The following is a 21,360-nucleotide window of genomic DNA, read 5'->3' on the forward strand; positions in this document are numbered from 1 at the left end:
CACAGAACAGAATGTATTATTTGATTTCTTTTATATTAATTTCAAGAACAGGCAAAACTAAGCTATGGTGTTGGAATCAGAATAATGAATTGGGGTTAAGATTGATAAAGGGGGGGGCGCCTGGGTGGCACAGCGGTTAAGCGTCTGCCTTTGGCTCAGGGCGTGATCCCGGCGTTCTGGGATCGAGCCCCACATCAGGCTCCTCCTCTATGAGCCTGCTTCTTTCTCTCCCACTTCCCCTGCTTGTGTTCCCTCTCTCGCTGGCTGTCTCTATCTCTGTCAAATAAATAAATAAAATCTTTAAAAAAAAAAAAAAGATTGATAAAGGGGTACAAGGGAACTTTCTGGAGAGAGAAATACTCTAGATTTTGATCTAGGTACTGGTTATACAGTTGTTTAGGTAAAAATCAAGTGGCATACTTAAGATCAATACATTTCACAGAATTATGCTTCAAGAAACAAAGCCCTTTCATGCACAAAATAACTATACAGTGGTTTCTGTCTTCTTCACTGGTTCCAGATCCCAGGGGAGGGGCCCTAGGACAAGAGACAGCAAGAGGGGCTGAAAGCAAGCACGGCAGCAGCAGTGTGGCAGGAGGCTGGAACATGGAGGGATGTGATCAGGGGAAGGCTCCCGTATTGGGGGAGGTCTGTGAATTTTAGGAACCCTGGTAGCTTGGAAGTCACATCCTGTGCATGTACTCATTTGCTTGTTTTCCCACAAGTTTCAGGTAAATGTCTGTTGCCAAGCAACTTACGTCAGTGGTTCTTGGGAAGGAAGGGCAGGAGAGCAGCACCTGAGTGGCAGGTGACCAGCAAACAATGCCCTGAGGCTTATGAGGAGGCCATGTTGACTGACCACAGGGACTGAGCCTGGGAGGAGCCACCTGCGGTGGGGACTGACCCACAAGCCGACATGGACCAAGCCCTCTTCTGAGACCACTGAGAGGTAAGGTGAGCTTATACCAGACCCCGTTATGTCCAGAGATCTCACGTGGGCTGGTCAAGGGTGACTCCTGGAAGCCAGAGGACTCAGAGGCCCTGTATTGCAGGAAAGGAAATTACTAGAAGAAAAGACGCTGGAGTGGGGCACCTGGGTGGCTCAGTCAGTTAAGCATCTGACTCTTGATTTCTGCTCTGGTGGTGATCTCAGGGTCTGGGGTCCAGCATTCAGCAGGGAGTCAGCTTGGGATTCTTTCTCTCCCTCTGCCCTTCCCATCCCTGCCCCTGCAGTCTCTCATCTCTCTCTCTCTTTCTGATAAATAAATAAATCTTAAAAAAAAAAAAAAAAGAAAGAAAAGACAACACTGGAGTGTCACTAGCAGTTTCTCCTGAGTGGTAGCCTTAAGAGTACAGATTTTCGTTTTCTCCATCAAGCATTTCTGGTTTTCCCCATATTAACTATATAAGCATATCATTTTTCCCTAGCTTTACTGAAAATATATTAGTTTTTTTTGTAATGAAATTGGCGGTGTGAAAAATAAAATAGTTTAAATAATAACAGTTTAAAAACTTATCTGAAACAAGGTTGTAAAAGCTGGGTTTATATTTTGTTGTTCAGTCTTGGAGAGTTCCCTGAAGGGACCCAGACATGAGAACGTTTCCCTTTTTGGGGCTGTCTGTCACTATTCTTTGGGCCTGACTCTGCTCTCTGGGGGGAAACGTGAGCTGGTGGCTGCTGAGTCAACATATATGAGCCACAGCCCTCCTCATAGCACTGGCTTCCGGACTTGGGTCACCTGCCTGGTTATGAGCTTTAAAGTGGAGGGGCCTCCATAGGCCCTCACTGGAGGGGCGGCGGTGGGCGCCTGGGATATAGATCACTTTCTTGCCCTTCCACTAATACTCGGACAGCAGTCAATAAACTCTACCCATGGAGAGATAGAGACAAATCTAGAAACAGACTTTTTTTTTTAAATGATTTTATTTATTTATTTGACAGAGAGAGAGAGACAGCCAGCGAGAGAGGGAACACAAGCAGGGGGAGTGAGAGAGGAAGAAGCAGGCTCATAGCGGAGGAGCCTGATGTGGGGCTCGAACCCAGAGCACTGGGATCATGCCCTGAGCTGAAGGCAGACACTTAACAACTGCGCCACCCAGGCTCCCCTAGAAACAGACTCTTAACAATAGGGAACAAACTGAGGGTTACCAGAGGGGAGGTGGGTGGGGGATGGGTGACATAGATCACGGGGATTAGGGAGGGCACTTGTCATGATGAGCTCTGGGTGATGTATGGAAGTGCTGAGTCACTCTATTGCACACCTGAAACTAATATTACACTATATGTTAACTAACTGGAATTTAAATAAAAACTTAAAAAGCCCCCAAAATGAACTCTACTCATGAAATAGGGTGGAATGCAGTCAAAGGTAAAAAGTGAATTAATATAAATTGCCAGATAGGGATGATTTTACATTTTATTTTACTTAAAAATTTTTCATTTTGAAATAATTTCAGACTTACAAAATGGTTGCAAAAATAATAAAATGTGTACATCTTACATAACCATAGTACAGTAATCAAAACCAGAAAATTAACACAGATGGAGTATTATTAACTAATCCAAAGTCTTGGTAAGATTTCATCATTTGTGCCACCAATGTCCTTTTTTCTCTTTCAGGGTCCAGTTCAGGGTCTTCCATTGCTTTCAGCTGTTCTCTTTACTGTTGTTTAATCAGGAAGAGTTCCTCAGTCTTTCCTTAACATTTTTGGAGAGTTATTTTGTAGATCAGTGCTGTCCAGTATACCTTTTTTTAAACTCTCCAGTAGAATTTTCTGCAATGATAGAAATGCACAATAGCCGTGCTGTACAATATGGCAGCCATTAGCCATATAAAAATAGCATTTGAAGTGTGGTTCGTGGTGCCGAAGAACATTAGTAGTAATTTGTGGGAAATGGCTACTGTATTGAACTAGACACCTGTTCAATGCCCCTCATTTGGGTTTGTTTGACATTTCCCCATGATTGGCTTCAGATGATGAGTTTTGGCAAGAATACCATAGATGAGATGATGTGCCCTCCTTTGGGTCCCAGACAAAAGTGGCAGGAGATGACGTAGGCCGGGATTTTTGTTGTGGTGACTATACATAACATAACACGTACCATTCTAACCATGGTGAGCGTACAGTTCTCTGGCAGTAAGTACATTCACTGTTGTGCAGCCTTCACCACCATCCAATTCTGGAACTTTTTCATCTTCTCCAACTGAAACTCTCTAACCATTTCCTCAAACATTTAAAAATAGAATTACCATATGATCCAGCAAATTTACTTCTGGATATATACCCAAATGAAATGCAGGGACTTTTTTTTTTTTTTTTTTAGATTTTTATTTATTTATTTGACAGGGAGAGAGACAGCCAGTGAGAGAGGGAACACAAGCAGGGGGAGTGGGAGAGGAAGAAGCAGGCTCGTAGCGGAGGAGCCTGATGCGGGGCTCGATCCCAGACGCCAGGACCACACCCTGAGCTGAAGGCAGACACTTAACTACTGAGCCACCCAGGTGCCCTGAAAGCAGGGACTTGAACAGGTATTTGTACGTCCACATTCACAGCAGCATTATTCATAACTGCCCAAAGGTAGAAGCAGTGGACAAATGGATAAACAAAATGGGGTCTATCCATACCATGGAATATTATTCAGCCAGAAAAAGGAAGTAAATTGAACACCTGCTATAACATGGATGAACGTTGAAGACATGATGCTAAGTGAAATAAGCCGGTCGCGAAATGACAAGTATTATATCATTCCATTTATATAAGCTATCTAGGAGAGTCAAGCTCCTAGAGAGAGAAAGAATAGTAGCTTCTAGGAGCTGGGGGCAATGGAGAGTGGAGAGTTAGTGTTTAATGGGTAGAGTTTCGATTGGGGAAGATGAAGAAGTTCTGGAAATGGATAGTGGTGATGGCTGCACAACAATGAATGTGCTTACTGCCAGAGAACTGTACGCTTACCGTGGTTAGAATGGTACATGTTACGTTACGTATATGTTACAGCACAAGAAACAGCCATACGGTCCCATAGCAGCTGCACCATTTCACAGTCCCACCAGTGATGTACAAGGGTTCCAGTTTCTCCACATCCTTGCCAACACTTGTTATTTTCTTGTGTGTTTCATAGTAGCCATCCTAAAGGTTTATATCTGCTATAGACCAAATGTTTATGTCCCCTCCCCCATTCATATTTTGAAACCCAATCCCCAATGTGATGGTATTTGGAGGTGGTATCTTAGGGAGGTGATTTGGGTCATAGGGTGAAGCACTCATGAATAGAATTAGTGCTCTTTTAAAAGAGACCCCACAGAGCTCCCTTGCTCCTTCTACCATGTGAGGACACAGCAAGAAGACTATGTCTCTGAACCAGCAAGTGAGTCCCTATGAGACACCAAATCTGCTGGCACCTTGATCTTGGACTTCCCAGCCTCCAGAACTAGAAATAAGTGTTTGTTATCCGAGCTTCCCAGTGTACGGTATTTTTGTTATAGCAGCCCAAATGGACTAAGATAGTATCTCATTGTGTTTTTGAGGAAGCTCTATTTTTTTTTTTAAAATACAAGGGTAGAGACAGGGGTGATAACTGCATTTGGAAGCCAGTCAGCACACTCCCATGTTCTTCCTGCAAGAATTAGATTTGAGGTCATGGAGTTGGAGTAGGCAGGAGTAATTCTCAAACCAATTGACGTTCACCCTGTCTTGGTGAACAAGGCAGAGCTGGCTCTATTAGAGTTAGTTGAGTTCAGGTGTGATAATAACATTTTGTAAATGCTGAATGTGTGATATAGCCACAGGGTTACCAGTAAAGTAATAAAATCTCATCTAAAAAGTGCTCAGGCATTTTCCTGTGGTTTAGTTTGGGAGCACTGGCTTTGGAGATGGGTATGTACTCAGCTATTTGCATGTGATCTTGGCCAAACCTCTTAACCCCTTCCCTTGAGGAGAGAGAGAACCTCAAGCAGACTCCCCCACTGAGTGCGGAGCCAGAGGCAGGGCTTGATCTCCCAGCCCTGAGACCATGCCCTGAGCTGAAATCAAGAGTCCCCGCTTAACTGACTGAGCCACCCACGCGTCTCGTCTTTCTTTCATTTTTAAGTTGCAGTATAAAGTAACAATCTTAAGTGTACAGCTGATGCATTTTTACATATGCACAAGCCCGTGTACCCACCACTCACATCAAGATATAGAACATTTCTGGGGCACCTGGGTGGCTCAGTCTATTAATCGTCTGCCTTCAGCTGAGGTCATGATTCCAGGGTCCTGGGATCAAGCCCCACATCAGGCTCCCTGCTCAGCAGGGAGTCTGCTTCTCCCTCTTCTCCCCCTCCCCCCTCCCCGCTCATTCACGTGCTCACTCTCTCTCAAATAAATAAAATCTTTAAAAAAGGATATAGAACATTTCCATTCCCTGCAAAAGTTCCCTTGTACCCCATTCTGAAGTAACCAGTGAAAGATTCCTATTTATGTAGATGAGTTTTGCCTGTTTTCGAACCTCACCTTATCTTGCAACTGAAGGAAGAGACAGCATGTATTCTTTGTGCTTGACTTGGTTAGCTGTGGTGCCCCTTTATCCTGGTGAGATTCATCCATGTTGTGTGTATTACTCGGTTCTTTTTCCCTGCTGTATACTATTCCACAATGCGAGCGCACCGCCGTTTGTCTCTTCATTCTCCTGCAAATGGAACACTTGTTGCCTCCAGAGTTTGCCTATTGTGAACAAAGCCACTATTAACATTAGCTATCCTGCACGTTTTTAGGTGGACACACAGCTGAGAGTGGTAGCTGGGTGATGGGCTTGGCATGTTTAAGTTTAGTAAGAACTGCCATTTTCTGGGGCACCTGGGTGGCTCAATAGGTTGAGTGGCTGCCTTCTGCTCGGGTCAAGATCCCAGTGTCCTGCGGTCGAGCCCCGCGTCGGGCTGTCTGCTCAGCGGAGAGTCTGATACTCCCTCTCACTCTCCCTCTGTGCTCTCTCTCTCTTAAAACAAAACAAAACAAAACAAAACCAAACCCGGCCATTTTCTGATTCTTTTAATATCTCTTAAAACCAGGAAAAATAAACCTCGACCTGGTTATTGTGAGATTATTTAGTGGGCTCTAAGGTGTAAGACTTTAAGCCTGTACCTGGAACACAGTGGGGGCTCAATAATTGCTGGCTTCTGCCCCAAGCAGAGGAAGGGCCAGGCAGCAGGCAAGCACTGTGGGGAGGTACCTGCCCCAGATCCTTGGGCAGAGAGGCGTTTCGCACACAGCACTCAAGACCCACACCGAGGAGGAGGGGCAAGCCAACAAGGGCGCCCCTGCCCACTCTCACCTACCCAGCTTCCTCCCACCTCGATCCTGCTTCCCCAGGCGTCGCCCATGTGAACTTTGTGTGTCACCCGATATTTACTGAGCACTAACTGTGTGCCAGGTCCTGGGTGCCCAGGTACAAATGACATAAAGACCCTCCTCCCTCAAATTACTGGGCGGGAGGAGTGATTGCTTGGCGTAGGCAGCATGGGGACCCAGCCGACCACGGACTCCGAGGTCGGCCATCCACTTGGATTCTAGCCAAATTCTGGATTTACCCTGGACGTTGCTCGAGACAAACAAGGAAAGAAAATAATCTGATCCTCTGCGCCCCAGTAGGAACCTAGGTCGGTCCGGGAGCGCCGGTCCAGCGTGTCCAGGCCCCTGAGCCAAGACCAAGCGCCCGCCCCCGCTGCCCAGCAATGGGGCGGGCCGCGAAGCCCCGCCCCCCGCCGTGTGGCCAATGGGCGCACGGCCCCGCCCCTCCCGCCGCGCCCCCTCCCAGTGGGGGAGGGTTCCGGAGTGTCGGCGGAGGTCTGCTGGTTGCTGCGCGGTGGCTACCCGAGGTAAGTTAGCCGCCCGGAGCTCTCTGCCCGTCCGCTCAGGGCGCGCGGATCCCTTTCGCACAGGTAGCCACCGGCGGCAAGAGCCGAGGGGGACTCGGAGTCCGCCGGGGCGCACGGGGGTCCGGGGACCGGACTGGGTGCGCGGGGCTGGGGAAGAGCGTGTCCTAAAGCACGCGCAGTTCGCAGCAGCGAGGACTCCAACGAGCCTCAGCCAGCCCCGGGGTGGCGCGGGGCGTCTGCTCCGGCTGGAGGAGAGGCTGGGCGGGAAGGAAACAGGCGCCGGCTGCGGAGCTCCTCCGGCCCCCCGCAGGCGGAGGGTGACCCCGGGGCGAGGCCTAGCCGGGGTGCACCAACCGCCCAGAGCCGCGGCAGCGCCTAGAGGTCCAGGGCTGCCGTCCTCCCGGGGGCCCTGACAGTTCTCGGTGGTGACACCTGCTCAGAACAGCCTCCCTCCCTCCGCGGGCCTGGTCCTGGTCCCATCCAGGAAGCCGAGCCAAATCAGTGAGGCCTCGCCCCTTTCAACCGGGTGGTTATTTCTTTCCGGGACGCGCTCAGAGCCTCCGGGGCATTCGGGTAGACTGCTCTCCTCGCAGGTCGATCCGCCCTTCTCGGAGACCGGAAGGAGGTGCTCGGAAAACACTGAAAACAAAAAACAAACCCAAAAACAAAAAACGACGTTCCCTTATGCATACTGTGGAATCTCAAAAACTTCTGGAAGGACAGTCAGCGACCCGGTAGAAGGAATGCACTCAGCCTTATCTGAACGATCTGCAGTTTGTTCAAGAGAAGGGACTTAGTGTTTCAGCCTCCCAGGCGCTCCCTTATCCCGCGACTCCCCTCACCCAAGCTGTGGCCCTGATCCCTCTGGGGCTGTGAGTTTCACTTGCTGCAGCAGCCCCTATGTTCTGCAAGATGTTATGGTGAGCTGCAATGAAGCAGCAAGTCCTGGGTTCGAATCCTGTCAGGACCACTGGTCTGCTTGTGCAACCTGGGATCATTTCTCCTCTCCTAAATGAAAGAAACTTAGGGTGTGCCTGCCTATAGTGGACCGTGAATAAATGTGAACTAATAATGGGCTTCCTTTCTTTTTGGTTGGAGCATGTTATACTTCTCAACCCCCCAAACGCCCCACTTTCTAAAGATTTTATTTATTTATTTGTCAGAGAGAGAGAGAGCGCACAAGCCAGGGGAGCAGCAGGCAGAGGGAGAACCCACTGAGCAAGGACCCCGATGCAGGACTTGATCCCAGGACCCTGGAATCATGACTTGAGCCAAAGGCAGACACTTATCTGACTGAGCCACCCAGGCATCCCCATACTTCCCAAACTCTTGTGCTTAAGGGGTGAGGCTCAGATGCAGAAGAACATATTACCTGACTCTCTCCTGGTACCTCCCTGGATGCCATGGAAGAGAAGGAGAAGAGGATCATTTAGTCACCTCAGAGTTGTTCTTTGCTCATCTCCTGAAGACTCAGAGGACACCCCCCCCCCATCTCCTTGATCCTCTTGACCTCTGTCCTTAACGCTTACCCCAGCAGGAGTATTGCACCTGGTGGCTGGCAAAGCAAGGCATGCAGCGTGAGGCTATGAGGCTCTGCAGCACTGTCTCCTAGAGCCCCACCCAAGCCGGACACCTACATTTTTGCTCCAGCCTGGCCCTCCTTCTTCTGACCCCTTCCTTCCCAGAAAACCCACTTGCACATGTCATAGCTTCTCAAGCTTCACTTGTTCAAAATGGAGCTTGAAGTCCTCTCTGTAGCACAGCTTCTCCACCAGATTCTGTGGCCTGCCTAAATGGCAGCATCCATCCACCCAGCACCTGAGGAATCATCCTTGATTCTTCTCACTTCCTCACTTCCCACATGCACGACACACCAGGAATCCATCCATCTCTCACCACCTCCATGGGCAATATTCTGACCATACCCATCCTACGGCCCCTTCCTTTAGCCTCCTGATTTGTCTTCCTGCTTCCATCCTGGCCCCTCCACAGTCCAGGTCCTCACAGCTACCCAGGAGGTCTTTAACATAAGTCAAATCCTCTCCCTTCCCTGCTCAGAACCCCCTGATGACTTTCCATTTCACTCCAAAAACAAACAAACAAACAAAAAAAACCCCAAAGTCCTTTCCTGCAACACCCCACATGAGCCACCCCTCCTAACCTCCTTGATCTTCATCTCTGCCCCTCCCTCTAGCTTTCTAAACCTGGACCACCCAGACCTGCTTTCTGTTCTTCAAACACACCAAGCTCATTTCCACCTTAGGACTTCTAATTTGCTGTGCTCCCCGCTCCCAAAATGCTGATCTTGTCACAGCCCAGAATGCCACAGCTCAGACGTCACCAGTTCAAAAAAACTTCCCTGACCACCTCCATCCATGCAATGTGCCCTTCTCCAGGGGTTCTGTCTCATTACCCTGCTTTATTTTCTTTATAACCTTGACTAATATCTGGGATTCTTATTTTTGTATATGTTTACTGATTTGTTATCTGTCCCACCCCAATAGAAGATAAATTGGATGATGGCAGAGATCTTGTCCCTCTTATTCCCTGCAGCTCTCCCTGAGGGGGGAGGCAGGTAAGAAACTCGCAGACAACCCCATCTATAATTGCAAATTGTGGTAAGTGCTCCCTAAGCAACTAGTAGCAATTGCTAGTAATTGAGGCACTTGTAAATGTCAAGCTCGTGCGGTTGAACTATTGTATTGTCAAAACAAGCCATTTTAGGGGTGAAGAGAAACGTGTAAAAGACTGATAATTTGCCCCAGATCACACAGTAAGTGGAACCAGCCTCCTACCCTAAGAACGTGTGCGAGGCAAGCTTTAATGGTGGGCTTGCAGTTATGTTCTAGAAAGAACCTGATCCTGGAGCCTGAAGACCTCTGTTGTTTGCTCTTTCACTAACAACCAAGCCCCTTAATTTCTTGGTACTTCATTTTCTTCACCTTCAAAGTGGGATGATCCTATTATTATTTTGGGATTTTTTTTTTTCTAGTACACCCCAAAGAAGCAGCACTTCTTGATGGAGCCCTCTTGCTATCAGTGGCTAGGAGCACATACAGACCTTGGGACAATGGCAGGGAACAGAACTCTCCCCAACACTGGCCAACCTGTAGGGCAGAAATGGGGCCTAGATCTGGATCTGATTTCTTTTGGTCATCAATTCATTTTTAAACAAATTTATTGAGGGCCTATGGGACTCAGGCAGTAATAAAATTGGACAATTAAAGAAAGAAACAAGCATTCCAGAGAGTTGAGAAAGAAAGGAGTTGTTGCCTTTTGTCCGAACCCACTCCCAACTGTGTTGCCCTATGTGGTGTGTTTTCTTCCAGTCTTTCTGTCCCTCTCCGTCTGTCCTTTTATGGGCCAGAGCCCTCTGTCACTTCAGAGCCTGGACAGCGATGAAGCTTGCCGAGGATAAAACTTACGAGTATATCCGCCACCATTTCAGCAATTTTGTTGACCGCGTTCATGTTCCGGAGATCCTGCCTTACCTGTCCTGCCTTACGACAAGTGACCAGGTGAGCTGGGGCACGACAGCCCACCACTGACTCGGGGCAGGGCTGCGGGGTTCAGAGCTTTGCCCCAAAGCCAGGACCAACTCCTTCCTTCTCGTCACCTGCACCCTGCTTCTTGACCTTGACATTTCTCTAACTTCAGGCTGGCCTTTCCCTCGTGGCTGAGCTCCCTCTCGCGTCCATACGGTGTAGTGCTAAGAACTAGGCTGGCTGGCTGGCTGAGATTGCTGGACTTTGGTCCCCTCACATGCTCCCATAGGGACCTTCCTTGACTTCGTCTCTCTTGTCATTGTTCCTGCTCAGTGTTGCCTCCATTCCCCTTGTCATGGGACCCTGTCCTGACAGGGAGCCCAGGGCTCAGTTGTTTTTTTTTTTTAAAGATTTTATTTATTTATTTGACAGAGAGAGAGACAGCCAGTGAGAGAGGGAACACAAGCAGGGGGAGTGGGAGAGGAAGAAGCAGGCTCATAGCGGAGGAGCCTGATATGGGGCTCGATCCCATAACGCCGGGATCACGCCCTGAGCCAAAGGCAGACGCTTAACCGGTGTGCCACCCAGGCGCCCCCCAGGGCTCAGTTTTGAGAGGTCACGGGAGCCAGACCTCTCTAGCCTCTCAGAACTGGCTGTGGCCCCACGTGAAGTGGGGCTGGCCGCCTCCCAGTTTCTGCTGCTCTCAGATGGCAGCAGCGCAGGCCTGTGGTTGACGGGATCCAGCCCCTCTCCCTTGTATTTGGGGGCTTGTGGGGGTTCCTCGTGACTCGCTCTGCAGGAAATGTTTCCTGTGGGTTTTCGTTTCTGCCGTCTGATTGTCCGTCTGTATGTGGGAATTCAGTGGAGGACCTCTGCCGCCCTGATTCCTTATCAGAATCTCCCAGCACCCGGTTCTCCTGATTCTTAGAGCTGGCTTCCTCTCTCTGCCCTTTTTGCCTCCTTTTCATCTTTTGTTCCCTCTATACCCTTTCCTCCTCTGCTAATCCAAACCCTTTCTTTTTGCCCTCGGGGCTAGATAAACACAACCCCAGGCTTTGGTGATGGACTAACTGGGATCTGTCTGTAGGATCTTTGTTGCCTTATTTCTATTAAACCTCAGTTTCCTGACCAGTAAAGTAGGGGCAGTAGCATTAAATAAGATAATTCTCGCAGCATCCTGAGCACAGGGCCTGGCACACGGTAAGAGCCTATTTCCTGGTTACCACGTTTAAACTTGTGCCCAAACACTGGCCTTGTCCTGGGCTCTGACCTAGTTTCAGATGGCTGCCTCGCTTTTATGGCTACTTGGAGCCTCTCTCTGCAGCTGTGCCCTCCTGAGAGGGGAAGGGGCCAGGGCCACCTGGCTTGAGCAGGGCAGCTGGCTGTGTCTTCCAGGACCGACTGCGGGCGTCTTTCCAGCTCTCTGGGAACCACGGCACCCTCTGGGAGCTCTTCAACAGCCTTCGGCGGCGGATCGGCTGGGTGGAGGCCCTCATCAAAGCGTTGAGGGCCTGTGAGCTGGTGGATCTCGCCGATGAAGTGGCCCGGGTCTACCAGAGCAACCTGCCCCCCGGTGAGCTTCCTGCCCTGGCCCTCCTCATGGAACCCCTGTCGGTTCCCCTCACCTCCATTCAGCCTGTCCCCTCACCCCTGTACCTCCTGCCTCCCTCTGTCACTCTCCCTCCCACCAGTCCTGGGCAGTAGAAAAACCTGGGTGTAGATCGCAGCTTAGCCTCTTGCTGACCATGTCCCTTTGGCTAAGTCCCTTAATTTCTCTAAGCCTCAGTCTTCTTTATAAGATGGGACTAATGGGCAGACATCTACGTCGTAGGACTGTGGTGGATACCACAGCATGACGGGGAGCGTGTTGAGTGCTTAGCTGGGACTGGACACCTCCCATGTGCTCAGCAAATAGGGCTTCCTCTAATTTTTGTGGCTGTGACATTTGCTTCCCACCTCTTTTCCACTTCCTCCTGTCTCTCCCTCAGTTTACCCTCTTCTCTGCACTTCTCTTTTCTCCTCCTTTTGCCGTCTCCTCTTTCTTCCTCATAGGTTCCTTCCTTCCTTTCCCTCATCTCTTCCTCTCCCCCTAGCTTCCCCTGGAGGCTTCTTGGTCCCTCACCCTGGCTGCCCAGTTACTCCTCAGCTCCCTCTCAATGCTCCCTGCCAGGCCAAGTGCCCAGAGGGGTCTAGTGAGGTCAGGTCTGAGGGGTCAAAACAGGAAGAAAATTCAAGCCAGTCTTATTTATGTTTCAGACTAGAGACAACTCCTGAGACCATGCTCAGATTTACAGCCTTAGAATAGCCTCCTGTTTGCTTGCTTTCTTTTTTCCCTCCCTCCCTCCCTCTCCCTTCCTTCCTTCCTTCTTTCTGAGGGGTCAGTTAGTGGTGACGGCCACCCACAAGGAGGAGGAGGAAGCCACTGGGTTCCAGAATGCCGGGGGACAGAGAAGTCGTGACTGCTGACCCAGTCTGGGTGGTGAGAGGCTTGTGAGGTGCCCCACATGCTCCCCCGCAATGCCCCACTCCTACCTCTCCTTGTTCTTGTCCTCCCTACCTCCTCTCTCCCTCCTGCTACCACCTCCCACTCAGTGAATCTTCTCTTCTAAGTACATCCTACATCAGGATAACTTTGGGAGCTGTGGGGACTGACAGTCATTGACCGGGGGGGCCAGGAACACCCAGGCCTCTTCCGTCACTGGGAGCACCCCTGAGTCCCCCTTGACATCACTGTTCGTCCTCTAGGTGTCCAGAACCGGCCTCCAGCCCCAGTGGAGCCACAGGTCGTTCCTGCTGAGGTTCCACGGCCCTCCAGACCTGCTGTGGCCCCCAGTGCCCCCCACAACGGCTATAGAGAGGAGGAGCCAAGTTTCCCCATGTCTGTCCAGGAAACCCAGCCACCAGAGTCCCTGGAAGAGGTGCGTCCTCACAATCTACTTTGGGTCCCCTGCTTTTGTGTTCCTGTCTGCCCAACTTCTAGAAACTTTCTTCTGTCCCCACCACAAATCATGCCTAATCTTGGCTCAGAACCTCAGGGCTCCCTCAGTGGAGGTAGGCTCCAAACCAGCTTTCAGACTGCTGACTGGGCCTTTACCCTGTGGCAGCCCTCAACCCTCTTATCAACCAGCTGTGAGGTCACAGTTTTGTGGTCTTGCAGTGGTTCACGTGATGAGATGTGAACTAGATCGAGGGACCAGGGAGTGACCAGTGAAAGGATACTGGGGAAGCAGGAGATAATGGGGTGGTTGGAGTAATTATTGCCAGTAAAGTCAAGTTGGGGGGGGAGAATTACTAATTCTGTTGGGATGTGATGAACAGGCAGTGGGAGGTCTAGGAGTTGTTAGACTGTAAACTTGAAGCCCAAGAAAGGAGTGTGTGCTGTAGCCTCAGAGAGGGGACCTTTTATAGGGCAAGGCAGATGCATAGAGACTCCCCATGGGATGGTGTGAATTTCTGTAAGGTAGGTTTCTGTAGACAGGGCCTGGCAATGACCAAAGCCAGGGCAAGGGGTTTCCTTGGTTTCTATGCTCTGTGGCATGGGCTGAGGCCTATAGGAGAGGCCCACTTCTGGAAGAAGCAACTGTCTCATTTATATTTTCCCTCTTGCAGAGTTCAAGGAGAGTCCCACAGATGCCCCAGTCTGGGGCTGTCCTGAGGAGGCCAACCAGCCCCCTGGAGCCCTCCTCTGACATGGCGGCCTTCAGCCCTCTGACCTCCAGTGGACATCAAGAGCACGACACAGAACTGGGCAGTGCCCGCACAGCAGGTGTGTGTGGAATCTTGAGCTCTAGGGCCTCTCCAGCCTCCCAGTGAGGGTGAAGACTAGAGTTGCCCCTCTGGCTTCCTTGGACAGGAGGCAAGTGTGGGAATAAAGGGAGTTTACCTCAGGGAACAACCCAGTTCCTTAGAGGGCGTCTCTGTATTGTCTATGTAACAAACTGTTCCAACATGTGGCAGCTTAAGATATGACTATTGAGCTCCTGATTCTGTGGGTCAGCAGTTTGGGCTTGTTCAGGTAGTTCCTCAGATCTTGGCCGAGCTCCCTCTTGGGTACCCGCTGTTGCACGCACGCATGAGCTCTGCTTATGCCTGCTGGCTGGGGCACTTGGTTCTCTTCAGCGAGTTCTCGTCCTTCACCAGACAAGTCTATTTCATGGCAGCTGAGCAGAATTCTGAGGGAGCGGACTCCTGGGGCAAAGGCTCAAGGCTGGCAGCGTTCCTCCTGCCTCATTCTGAGGGCCGAAGCGAGTCACGAGGCCAGTGCAGAGTCGAGGAGTAGGCAGACAGACTCCATCCCTAGGTGAGAGGACTGACGGTCACATTGCAGAGGGTGTGGATACAGCTAGGGGAAGAGGACTGACTCTGCAGAGGTTCTCCGGACCTGGAGGACAGTGCAGAAGGCCTGGGCCACCTACTGGCAGGGGAGCCCTCAGGCACTGGCCTACTGCAAATGGGGCTCTAGCTCCCAGTGAATCACTAACACTTCTCAGCCCCCAGAGGAAGTATGATTTTTATCAGGTAAGGGCCTGGACCCCCACACCAGATCTCAGTGCTCCCCCTCAGGAACATAGAGCTGTCCACTCTGACCTCGCAGACTGGCATTTTTTTGCGTTGTTATTTCCCAAACTGTGTTCTGTGGAACACTGTGGCCTGCCCCGTCTTTGGTGCCCCAGGGACAGCCACAAGGCACATGTACAGTTAAAGGCTCAGAGAAGCCATCTTAGTGCCCTACACTCCTGTCACCCCAGAACTCTTCCCCAAGCACCCATTTATACTTTGCAATGTCAGCTTGCCATAGAACACCTTTCAGGAAATGCTGCTATGGACCAGGGAGGCAAAGGGCACTTAGATTTTAGTGCGTGCATGGACGCAGGTCCCACAAGATTTTGTGGTGTGTTAGATTTGGGGGGCGCGGGGTGGTACATCAGAAGGACTCTTGGCCTTTGTCAGCCGTATGGCCTGGCAGGTGTGTTCTCAGAGTTCCATGGGGAATGCCTTTGTGGACTGTCACCACCTGCTCCCTCCTGCTTGCCCCAGTTCAGGCCGTCGTCTCAGGGGTGGCTTCGTCCCTGCACCCCGCTTCCCCCCCGAGTCCATAGGCCTCCCAGGAGATTTGCACACACTGGTGGCTGGCTGGACCTCTGGTGCCGTATGGCTGTGAGCTCTTCCGCCTGTTGCAGGATCGCTCCTGCTGGGGGAGGTGGGGAAGGTGGCAGAGAGGGGAGCATCCAGAATTTCCCCAAGCTAAGGAGCAGACACAGGAGAAAAGGGGGGTATCCCAGGCAGGACAAAGAGCAAAGGGCAATGAATGATCTTTAAGCTCCTAGATGCTGTTGGAGGAGGGATCATTTCACTCTTATGAGAGAACAGATTCGGCTTTAGGTCTAGGACTAGGGATAGATAGGACCGAGGATGTGTCTGCAGCTGTGGACGCTCGGGCCTGGGCGCAATGACCAAAGGGACTGTGGAGCCTCCCTGGGTAGGAAGTTAGGAGGCCTGGATGCAGCAGGGACTTCAGCTGGGGCACAGAGGCCCTTCTTCAGCCATCTGGTCCCAGAGTGACTGTGACTTTAGGGTAATGGTCCTGTGGTTTGTGTTTCCCCTTTATTTTGCCACCTGCAGGCGTGGCCTCCAGCCTCACCTCACCCCGTGGGCCTGTGTCTCCAACTGTCTCCTTCCAGCCCCTGACCCGCTCCATCCCCAGGGCAAGCCGTTTGCCTGCACCCTCCGTGTCAGCTCTGTCTCCTGGCACCTCCTCCTCCTCGCCTGGCTCGGCCTGTGCACGGGGTGCTGGCGACCACGGTGAGGCTAGCGTCTGCCCCAGTGGGGGCAGCAGCTCATTGCCCATCAGCACAGCTCCCTCCAGGGTGCCTGCCAACGCTGCATTTGACAGAACGGTGCCTTCCAAGTTGCCTGCCACCTCAAAACCCTCTGGTGCTGTGGCCACCCACGTGCTCACGAGTCTGCCACCGTCCAAACTGCCCATCAACTCAGTACGTGCGGGCGCAGCGCCACCCAGAATGCCTGCTGGTTTGGTGCCGGAGCAAAGGACGTCCGCGAGCACAGTGACCAGCAAGCTGCCCGCCAGCACAGTTCCTGCTACCGGGAGCAACATACCCTCGGGGGTGAGTCTTTGCCCCTTCTAGCAGTGATCCAGGCTTTTCCCCTGTAGCCCTGTCCTTGGACCCTTTCCAGTCCCCATTCTATCTCCAGCCTGGGCTGTCCCAGGGCTGCTTCTCAGGGTGCAGGGAAACCTGAGATTTAGCCTCATCCGGACCCCACACCATGACTGTGAGAGCGATAGTAATCATCCGAGCTCTCATGTGCGGATGCCTCGGGGGTTGGGTATCGTGGCCACCCCCACTGGTCATGTGCCTCAGCCCATTTAGAGCTCACTGTTCCCCGTAAAGCTCAGCAGTGCCGTGTGAGACGGAATCAGTGAGCAGTAGAGCAGGGTGGCCTGTCTGCCTCAGCGCCTTGCTCTTTAACCCCGGGAGATCCAGTCTGCCCCTCCGTGACCCGGGCTTTACAGACAGCCGTCTTGGTGGGATTAACCAGCCTGAGGTAGGCACACCGACGCAGTCCGCCACGGCTGCCCCCTCGGGGTCTGCACATGCAGCCCTGCTGCTGCTGTCTGCTGGAGGAACCGAGTCCAGGGGACCCTTTAGGCACATGGCCAGGCCTCTGACCCTGTGGCTGCTCCATGGCCCTCAGCCCAGGCAGAGTGTCAAAGTAGGGTGGGGCCACAACCACCAAGGGCTCCAGGGGGGTGGGGTGAGCACATAGGCAGGCCAGTGAACAGCGAGAGGGGTGCCTTGGAGGAAGTCACACTGATGCTGTGGCAGAGCCTCAGTCCCCTCCTTCCCCACTGCCCTCCTGCACCATCAATGGGATGAGTCTCCAAGAGGGGGAGGCTTCCTCCCTGGACTATGGGCTGTGAATTAGAGGGTTGGGATGCTAGTTCATGCCCTGGCTGGGAATGGGGCCACCCACTTTGGGCGGCCATCCCCAGCCCCTCCTTTCTTTCCCAGGAGATTTCAGCGGCCCCAGTGCCCACCGGCGTCTCCACCAGAGACAGCTTGCCTGGGCTAGACCCCAGCTCTGCTGGCTGGAGCTCTGAGTTGGAGCTGAGCAAGCCAGGCGGGCTGGCCTCCCGGGTGGACAGTGAGCCATTCTCGGGCTGCTCTGCGGACCTGGCCCTCAGCTACAGCAAGTCCGTGGACGCAGGGCCTGACAATGCCCCAGAGGAGAACGAGTACCAGTCGGTGGATTCCATTAGGATCCAAGTGACCCAGGATCCCAGCGTCGACCTGCTGGAGGGTAATCCTGGGCCACGTGCTGCCCTGCAGCCCCTGGTGGAGGAGGAGTACACCCAGGCCAGCCTCTGGGCTCCGTGGCTCGGGGCAGCCGCCGCTGGGGCGCTCCTGGCCGTGCTCCTGACCGTGCTATACAGGCGGCGCCTGCTCCAGTGACGTCCCCGGACCCTCTCTGCCATGGATCTGCTCTCTTCCCCGTGGGACATCCAGCCCAAGCACGGACTGTGCTGTCTTCCTGCCTTGTCCCTTTGGTGGCGCTGGTGGAGCCTGGGTCAGAGGGGAGCCAGGGGGCCTCAGGCCAGATTTCTGTCCCAACTCATGCCCTCCCCATGTGCTCCAGACCTCGCCTACCCTGCAATCTGGGCTGCCACCTTTGTTCTCGGGTGGAGGTGAGGTACCCCCATCCGGGCTGTGTACCCATTTGTCCACGTCCGATCAGGAGGTGCCGCTGGATCGTGCAGGAGGTCGGCACTGCCCCCATCCTGCCCTGGTGCCTGGTGGCTAGCAGATGTGCAGCAGGGTGGGGGACCCCACAGGACCTTGCTCCAGACCCCAAAAACCCAGCTGTTGCTCCAGGAGCATCAGGGTGGACCATTTCCAGGGACATGCTGCTTGAGGTCCCTCAAGAAGTGGAAGAGGTCTGGACATCTCCTGGACCCTGGGGAATGTAAAACAGCTGCTAGGCTAAGGACTGCCTCTGAAGCCCCTCTGCGGCCTTCTCACCCCCTCTTCCTTTTCCTTCCCTTCTGGTCTCCATGCTCTTTAGCTGGGCGGGAAGAGGGCGGGGATTTGGGGGGGAGAGGCCTGCCAGGCTGAGCTCAGACCGAGGTTTGGATTTCAGCTCCACCCCTTCCTGGGCTGTGTGGCCTTGGCAGATGATCAGACTTCTCTGGCCTTGCTTCCCCACATGGACAGTGAGTATCATGGCTCATCTCCACTGGGTTCTTCTGAGATCGAAGCACACAAGTGTTTGTCAAGTGCCTGACCCAGAGTTGGTAAACACTGACAGCTTCCCCTACCTCTCCCCTGTGCCGCCTGGTGGACATGAGGGTGTAAGAGGCAGAGTGCCCAGTGGGCAAGGGTCCTACTCTGTAGTGTAGGGTGGCCTAGGCCTGGACCCCACTCTTAACTTGCACTCGCTCTGTGCCCTGTCACTGTGTGCTCTTGATTAACCTCTCTGTGCCTCCATTTCCTCAGCTGTAAAATGGGGATGAATAGTAAAACTTCTGTGTATAAAAAAATAGATCTCCTAGTGTTGTGAGGATTAACGGAGTTTATCTACATCACCCTTAGAATGGTTCCTGGCATTTATTAAGGGTCGGATACATGTTGTTATAAACATGGAAGGGCTGGAGTGCTCAGCTACACCTTACGAGGCAGATTCAGACCCTACTGCCTCCCCTCCCACCCTACTTCATCCCGTGCGTTGAGTCATTGGGGAGTGGGAAAGGAGGCATGTCTACTGGGGCAGCTCTGCAGGCTGAGGGTTGGGGTGCCCTCCCCGGCCCCCCCTCCCCCGGCAGATGGATTGGGGAATATCTTCATGGGTTTTTTCCAGGCAGCTGTCTCTGGACAAGAAGCAGGAGCCACTTCCATTCCTGTGCCCTGCAAGAGACAAAGAGTAGCTCCTTAGGGAGGTACCCCCCAGACTGTCAGCTGGTGGGTTCTGTACCCTGCTTCGCCTGCTACAGCCTTGCTTTGTACTGCCCTAGGGGCCTTCAGGGACCTCTACCTTGAATGACATGTCCGTTTCCCTCTAAACTTCTTTTCGATCCTCACTCCGAACCCAACAGCCTGCACCCTGAAACTAGGAGAGGTCCCCACTCAAGCTGTCTGCACCAGTCCCCGTCACCCTTGCTCTTAGCCAGCCCTCTGTGCTCTCCCTCACTCTCAGATACCCGGGTCCGTAAACAATTCATGCACCGGTACTAGTTTTAATGTGTGACTGTCCCAAGGTAGCTTTGGAAAAGAGTATCTCCGCAAAGCAATCGGTAGTCCCAGAGGAGGATGCTTTGCTGGTGGGATTTCAAGCACAGGGAGCAGCCGTGTGGGAGACACCTTCGGGCAAGGTGTGCAGGAATCATGCAGGGGTCTACCACGCACCTTTCACCTGACACCGCCCAGAAGCCCTGATCTGGCCTACGTGGAACAGCTTCCCTATTTCGGCTGTTGTCAACTGAAGGCTTCTAAAATGCCAACTTCAAGCAGAGTTGGGAATTGGCCAGCATCATGAGGCCTGTGCCCAGGAGATGGCTTGGGATAGTTGATAAGATGTGTCTGATCTCAGCAATCCTGGGTTTGGAGTGTGGCTTTCGACTGCAGGTGGGCGTGTGTAGGAGGGTGACCAGACAGGTTACCCTCATCATCATGGCCTGGACCATATGGAGGCCAAAACCCCAGGAAGGGAGAGAGGGTGACTGCCCCCAGCATGGGGCCCAGCCACGTCTCCTCAGAGGCTTGGGAGAGCACACTTCACCTCAGGGTAAAGGCTGGGGTGGGGCCAGAGGCCCAGTGCCATCCCAATCGGTTGGAGCAGACTCACCAGCAGTCAAAGTATGCTTATCAGTCCCTCTCCACCTTCTCTCTCCTGCTGAAACATTTCCCTCTAAACCCAAGAGCCACCACGGCTTCTCTCCCCTGAGAAACACAGGCCTTGTTTGATGACCTACCGAAGCCAGACCAATGCCATACCCGCACCTTACTTTCCTTGCTGGATATACTCAGATTTCATCGGATTTAGGGAGAATTTCTGGTCGGAGATCAAGAAAACGGCCTTACCCTGCCAGGCTTTGGGTTAGTCATAGCTTCTTTCAATAAACATTGTTCATTATGGAAAACTTTCAAATACAAAATAGAACATAAGAAAATGTATATGAGAAATATATATAAGAGAAAATAGAACGAGAGCCCCCCCCCCCCGCCCATGCCCATCACCGAGCTTCAATAATTATGGACTCATGGCCAGTCTTGTTCATCCCTGCCCAATTCCCCTTTTTCTGTACAGGTTCCTTTTGTAACTCAAGAGACTGAGGGGTTCAGAAAGCCAAGGGGCACACTTGGCCAGGAGAATTTTTTGATAAAGGCCCTATCTTTCCTCCCAAGGCAGCATTAGGCATTCCCTTCTTAGTTGCTTGGCCTCTGTGGGTGACATCCCATTTGAACCAGTTCAAAGAGTGAGCAGCATTGGGTCCCTGTCTTAGTGAGAGGAGAACAAAGGGGGTGCCTCCATTGACAAGCTCCTTGGAGGGTCTGGCTACTGCCCCTGTCCCAGAGAGGCGACATTTGGGTGTGACCAGTGGCAGGTCGCCTGTTGCATCGGGGGCCTCCCCAGACTCCGACAGAGCCCTTCCAGCAGGCAGAAATGACCTATCTGGGCCACATACAAATTCCATAGCATGTCTCTTGCTCTTCTAGGAGTCTCTTAGAATGGAGTCATTCAGGCCTTGAAGTGACTTGCTTTCCATGAATTGCCCCCATCCCCCCCCCAGGGAAAGCAATGTTTGGCATTCCTGGTGTAATCTGTGCTAGAAGTGACTAGTCTTCATGGATGAAAATCACATGTTCCCCCTCTGCTCACTTTTCTGCTTTCTTCCTCTATGAGGCTTGCACCTGGTATCGGGCACGGTCCCCCAGCATTGCGCACTCCTGCAGTTGCTAGTGACAATGACAGTAATACACAGGGCTGTGGCTTACCCCATACCTTGCTGT

General features: G+C 52.4%; 1 protein-coding gene across 10 annotated transcripts; it reads left to right on the top strand.

The window, feature by feature from the left end:
* Positions 1-708: 708 nt before the first annotated feature.
* MAVS (mitochondrial antiviral signaling protein) lies at positions 709-18,893 on the top strand. 10 transcript variants are annotated; one of them, XM_057312646.1, is made up of 8 exons: positions 6,789-6,851; positions 8,015-9,426; positions 10,181-10,369; positions 11,732-11,909; positions 13,082-13,254; positions 13,946-14,102; positions 15,959-16,461; positions 17,368-18,893. In XM_057312646.1, the coding sequence occupies exons 3-8, from the start codon at positions 10,250-10,252 to the stop codon at positions 17,806-17,808; spliced, it is 1,572 nt and encodes a 523-aa protein (XP_057168629.1). In that variant the 5' UTR covers positions 6,789-6,851; positions 8,015-9,426; positions 10,181-10,249; the 3' UTR covers positions 17,809-18,893. The 10 variants fall into 10 exon arrangements, with proteins under 10 accessions (XP_057168628.1, XP_026358895.1, XP_048078234.1 ...); XM_048222274.2 differs by having other exon boundaries at positions 9,356-9,469; XM_048222279.2 differs by having other exon boundaries at positions 6,792-6,851; positions 9,356-9,469; positions 11,756-11,909.
* The last annotated feature ends 2,467 nt before the right edge of the window (positions 18,894-21,360 follow it).

This window comes from Ursus arctos, unplaced genomic scaffold, assembly GCF_023065955.2.
Source record: "Ursus arctos isolate Adak ecotype North America unplaced genomic scaffold, UrsArc2.0 scaffold_16, whole genome shotgun sequence".
Taxonomy (NCBI): Eukaryota; Metazoa; Chordata; class Mammalia; order Carnivora; family Ursidae; genus Ursus; species Ursus arctos.